Genomic DNA, 5,740 nt, shown 5'->3' with positions numbered 1-5,740 from the left:
TTTTGTGTCAGATGTTGGCCGTGTGTCATGGCAAGATCAAATGGTGTAGATGTTACTGTTGGACTGTATTCTGGTTTTAACTACACCAATAAATACCTCTACTGTCACTGTGCTAAAAATGTAATATAATAATAAACTAATTCTCCAGTAAATGTGCAATAAATGTAATCCGTTTTGGTTGGTTTGGTTATGTCAAATTTGGCATCTACCTATACTTCACAAATGTAATGTGCCTTATCTAAAAAATTGGAACCCTTTGTTTTTAAAATGTTGTTGTTTAATAAAAAATTTTTCAAAGTTTTCTACCATGCTTCAAAGAACAAATTTATACCATACCATATAACATATTTATTTGTTTGTCAGATCGCCGTGTATCGTTGTTTTTGACAGCAAAAGCAACGATACCAGCGATGTTTTACAATGGTAAACAGGGTAAATATCGGGTTACTAAGCGTAGGGTGGCGCTTAGTAACCAGATATTTACCCTGGTTACCAGTGTTAAATGTAAAACAAAAAACAGTACATATACTCATGTTCGCGTCCCCCGGCGTCCACTTCCTGCACTGACTGAGCGCCGGCCGTAAAGTGAATGCACAGCACAGCGGTGATGTGACCGCTCTGCTGTTAGGGCCATCACTCAGTCAGTGCAGGGAAGCGGACGCCGGGGGACGCGATTGTGAGTATATGTACTGTAGTTTTTTTTACATTTAACACTGGTAACCAGGGTAAACATCGGAAGCGCGGCCCTGCGCTTAGCAACCCGATGTTTACCCTGGTTACCCGGGGACCTCGGCATCGTTGGTCGCTGGAGAGCTGTCACACAGACAGCTCTCCAGCGACCAAATAGCGATGCTGCAGTGATCTGCATCATTGTCTGTTTCGCTGCAGCATTGTTAAGTGTGAAGGTACCTTTACGGTATGTGTTCACGTTCAGGATTGCATCCGGATTTTGTCAGGATTTTCCATCAGTATTTGTAAGCCAAAACCAGGAGTGGAAAAATTAGAGGAAAAGTAGAATAGAAAATATGCTCCACTTCTGTATTTATCACCCACTCCTGGTTTTGGCTTACAAATACTGATGTAAAATCCTGACCAAATCCTGATGCAATCCTGAGCGTGGACACATACCCTTAGTGTTTGAAAACACCTCATACACTTTAGTGTTTGTAAACACCTCATACAGCAATGAGAGACACCCAAAAAAAGGCTAAATAAAAATTGTAAAAATAGTGTCTGACATTGCATATATGACGTGTTTGAAGCACAAAATATGTGTAGACGGCGCACGGCGTGAATTGCCGAGAAGTATACTGGAAAATAAGAACAAAGTTTTAAAACAAACAATTTTTATTGGGGGGAAACAGAAAAAAAAAGGGGAAAGAAACTTAGGGGGTATCAACATCCGCTACCAGCGGTGAACGGTAAGTCTCTGGTGGTTGGGAACGGGGAGAGGAAGAGGATGCGGAGTCAGAGTCCAGGAGACTAGAAGGAAGGTCCAAACCCTCCGCAGGGTATACTGGGGAAACCGGCACATCTGTAGGGGAGGGAGGAGGCAACACAAGCCTTTGCCAGCTTCTTGGTTGGCCCTGGCTGCTCCTGCTGCAACTAGAGCCCCGACGCGTCCTCGGTGTCGGTATTGGAGCAGCCAGAGCCTCCGTGTGTGTCCTCTTTTTTCTTTTCCTCTCTCCCGCGGCAGCTCCCCCAGAATGACGGCTACGGGAGGATGAGGGCCTGGCAGGAGCAGGAGTCGGCGGCACAATCCTATGGTGCCTGTGTTGGCGTCGCTCGGCACGTGGACCTGGGTGGGTTGGCTGGAGTGGCTCTGCAGCAGGAGTCAGAGTCATGCCAGCCAGCGACGGCACTACGGGCATTGTCGCTGACTGCATGACCCGAGCCTGCTGCAGAGCCCTCACGTAGGCAGTGTTGCAGGCCTGCATCACCGAAATCTGGAGTTCCGGCGTAAGGTGTTCCACCATGCCCTTAGCAATGGTACTAAAAAAATGTTTGGCCGGACTCGAGAGCTCGGATTCCATAGTTTTAAGGCGCCGGTCGATATTGGACAGACGAGTGTCCATTTTATCGTTCAACGCCTTGAAACAGTTCTGGAAAACCGTGCTCAAATGCAAAAATTCGGGCATGGCTGGCCTGTCCGAGGCCCGCTGGCGCTGTCGGGAATTCCCGAACGAAGGTGCGCCAGAGGCCTCGGGCAGGGGAACACCTGATGGACCGGCTGCCGGTTCTCCAGATGGTGGTGCAAGCCTGCTGTTGCTGTGGGAGGGCTGTGACGGGTCAGATGGCGATTCATGAAGGTCCGCTCCTGCGGGGCGAGCTCTCTCGAGGGTGCTGCTGTGTGTCCTGTGAAAAGATAAGGGAAAAATTAGTCTTCAATTAATAACCTATCACATACGCCAACTCCTGTAATAAAATTAACATTACATTACAAAACAATACATTACAATCCTCTGTCTCTCAGTCTGTGTGGCCTATAATAAATTGCTGATTGTTATCGCCAGCTGACCGTTATGGCTGACGATAACAATCATGGACATACCAACGGCAGAAAATTAATGTTCATTCCCGCTGCCAAAGCCTTTTGACCGCATACCACTGTTATGGGTAAAAATATTTTTTGTCTAAAACTCTTTCTTGACGCTGCCTATGCCGCAAAAATAGTATAAAATTTAACGTCAAGATAAAAATTAAAAAAAATAAATAAATAAATACACAGTGACTTTGCTGATCTGATCGCAGGAACGGCCATGACGTTAGGATCATGTGATCGAGGCGTCATCATTATTCCTGCGATCAGAAATACCCTGACTCCGAACATAACCTGTCATGGACTACAAGGACTCACGCTTAACACAATAAATTACTAATGGGCTATATACCATTCCACTAGGGAAAAAGTTACGTGGATGGCCAATATGCTACGCTGACTACATGGATGGCCAATACACTATGTGCATGGGAAAAATACTATGTGGATACGTGGCTAGAACGTGTACTATGTGGCTGCGATATAGCGGCCCGGCAATATACTATGTGGACGCACAATGTACGTGGCTGGGCAATGTACTATGTGGCTGTGCAATATGCTATGTGTCTGGGCAATGTACAATGTGGCTGTGCAATATGGTATGTGTGCAAAATACTTACTGTCGGCGGCCAAGGACCGGTCTTAAGAACTGTAGTGCCCTGCTGTACTTATAGGGCACCGACTTGGCCGCAGCAGCACCGCTACGAGATTGCTCCTCCTCAGCACGGATCCCCTTATTGAAACGGTCCTTCATGGATCGCCATCTGGTCCTCAACTTTTTAACTGTGAATGCAAAGAAAAAAAAAAGGTTACATATTTAGCATTTTAAAAGGATAAAACAACCGTGTGTGATGCAAAGTTTAGTCGTTGATCGCATCACACACGGTTGTGTTTATCCTGGCAAGATTGGTCATAGCAGCGTATCAGCAATACTCACGAAAGTTGCCTTTGTCCTTCGCTGAGGCACTGTCAAAGCCATCCCACAGCGACTTTGCCACCTCTACCCACAAACGCCTCAACACCACCTGGTCCATGTGCCGGGGGTCACGGCTGTCCCACAACGGGCCACGCTCCTGGATGCTGGAGATCAGGAGCTCCACATCTATTCCACTGTCTCCTTGGTCCCGTTGTGAAACCTAGAAAAATTAGAAAACAAAAAGGTTAAAAATATGCAAATATTAACAACCACCAGCACCTGTCTTGATATGTACCTTTGCCCTATCCTTTGCCATCTGATGTATGTATATTGATGGTTTCTACACCTGTATTTTGGAATGGTTTTGTGCAGGGAGTTCAACTTTATGTTACCTTCCCCCAATACTTGCTGCCCTGAAAAGCTATAATGTAATTAAGCTAACATCCCTAGTGAAAGCAGGATGCTACTCAAATGTAATGTTCCTCACAGCAGGATGCTACTCCAAAAAAAAAAAAATACTCACTGGCCGGCCTGACGCCACATCTTGGCCCCGACCTCTCTGCTCCCGCTGTGTGCCTTCTCCCTCACTTGAAGAAGCCTGTAAAAATTGTATACAAAAATTATTGTCAATGCTACAAATGGCAGCGAATAGTAAGCAACTGGACATAATTACTCACCGCACTCCCCCGTGCCGATTGGCCAGATTCAGATGAACTAGGCATTCTTGCAAGTTTGTTCTGCAATGAAAAAATGAGCAAAAAATCACATCCACCGCTAACAATGACACATACAATAAAATAGGCCAAAAAAATTAAAACAACCACAATTGACTGTTGACTGATAGGACAATGCAAACTCAAAAAGCGACACCACAACGCCATACATTGCAAGAGAATACAATAGAAGAAACAATACAAGAATAGACTCAAACAAAATTAAGCAAAAATAGACACCTATGTCCAAATTTTTAAATATAAAAACTTACAAAAAAAACATTACAGGAAAAAAAAAGGCCCAATGAAATAGCAAACTAATGAACGCCATACTTTACAATTACATCAAGACATGATCCAAAACAACACCATCTGGTGACATATAACCACAATACATCAGAAAAAGGCGATAAATACCATTCTAGATAATAAGCAATAAACATTACAAAATACAGCAACCCAAAAGATAAACCATAGTCAAATAGAAAAGAAAACACATGAAATAAAAAAAAAAGGGCCCCACCAAAAAAAAAAATTCATTATACTACACACTTGGCAATGCAAACAGTCAAGGAAGGAAGATATATGCCATACGGAAAACAACGTAAAACCATCAGAGAAAAAAATAAATAAATAAATTTAAAAAAAGGGAAAATACAATTGAAAATAGAATGGCATATAGCCGCACGGAACACTACAATACAAATGAAACATCATAAATGTAGCCCCCCCACCAGCAAGAAAAGACACTCAAGGAAAGAAAAAAAAATGCCAACAGCATAAAAAACACAGCAAGACATGAGCCAAGAAAACGCCATACGGTTACCCCCAACAATAGAAACCAGAAAAAGACATGCACCAGAAATTTAACAAGAAAAAATCAGCCAAAAAAAAGACATTGAACAACCGCATGACACCAGAACAACCCAAAACCAATCCAAAACCAAGCAAGGCCGAAGACAATAAACGCCATCATAATGCCAGAAGTACATCAGAACCAGATTAAAAAAAAAAATGTTTAAATAACAACCCACAGTGCCATAACCGTAACATAGCACAGACCAAACATTGCACAAATTTAAATAAAAATCAAGAAATAAAACACAGAATAAAAAATATGCAAAGAGAAATATATACTTACAGGTTTGGAAAGCAGATTGCTCCTCTCAGTGTCTTCTCTGTGTGTTGTGTGGATAGCCTTGTGAAAGACAATGGCAACCCCCCTTTTTTTTTTATATATATATAGTGTTTTTTTAGTGTCTAGACAAAGTCTAAACAATGTTTTGCATTTTTTATTGGGAAACGCATGCGTCGTACAACGCACCACGACGCAAGTACTTGCGTCGTCTGCGTTGTCAATATAAGTCAATGGGGAAAAAGGCGCATCGACGACGCAAACACGACGCATGCGTTTTTTAAAAGGTCGGCGCCACCCGAAAAATGCAACATATTGCATTTGCCGCGCCCTGACAGGTGCGCCCTAACGCCGCATGCGGCGTACAACGCAACACAATGCATGACAACGCATGTACATGCGGCCCCATGCGGCGCCAATGTTAAAGATAGGGCCGC

At 43.6% G+C, this 5,740-nt stretch overlaps 1 protein-coding gene across 1 annotated transcript; it reads right to left on the bottom strand.

Moving 5' to 3' along the window:
• Nucleotides 1-1,336: 1,336 nt before the first annotated feature.
• Nucleotides 1,337-5,469, bottom strand: LOC143818546 (uncharacterized). Its single transcript, XM_077299824.1, has 3 exons — nucleotides 3,477-5,469; nucleotides 3,160-3,322; nucleotides 1,337-2,355 (listed from the first exon to the last, which is right to left on the bottom strand). Exons 1-3 carry the CDS (start codon nucleotides 3,571-3,573, stop codon nucleotides 1,386-1,388), a joined length of 1,230 nt encoding a protein of 409 aa, XP_077155939.1. The 5' UTR covers nucleotides 3,574-5,469; the 3' UTR covers nucleotides 1,337-1,385.
• Between the last annotated feature and the right edge of the window lie 271 nt (nucleotides 5,470-5,740).

Source organism: Ranitomeya variabilis, chromosome 3, assembly GCF_051348905.1.
Source record: "Ranitomeya variabilis isolate aRanVar5 chromosome 3, aRanVar5.hap1, whole genome shotgun sequence".
In the NCBI taxonomy this organism is placed as follows: Eukaryota; Metazoa; Chordata; class Amphibia; order Anura; family Dendrobatidae; genus Ranitomeya; species Ranitomeya variabilis.
Note: the sequence above shows the minus strand (reverse complement) of the source record. Positions and strands in the feature narration are given on the sequence as shown.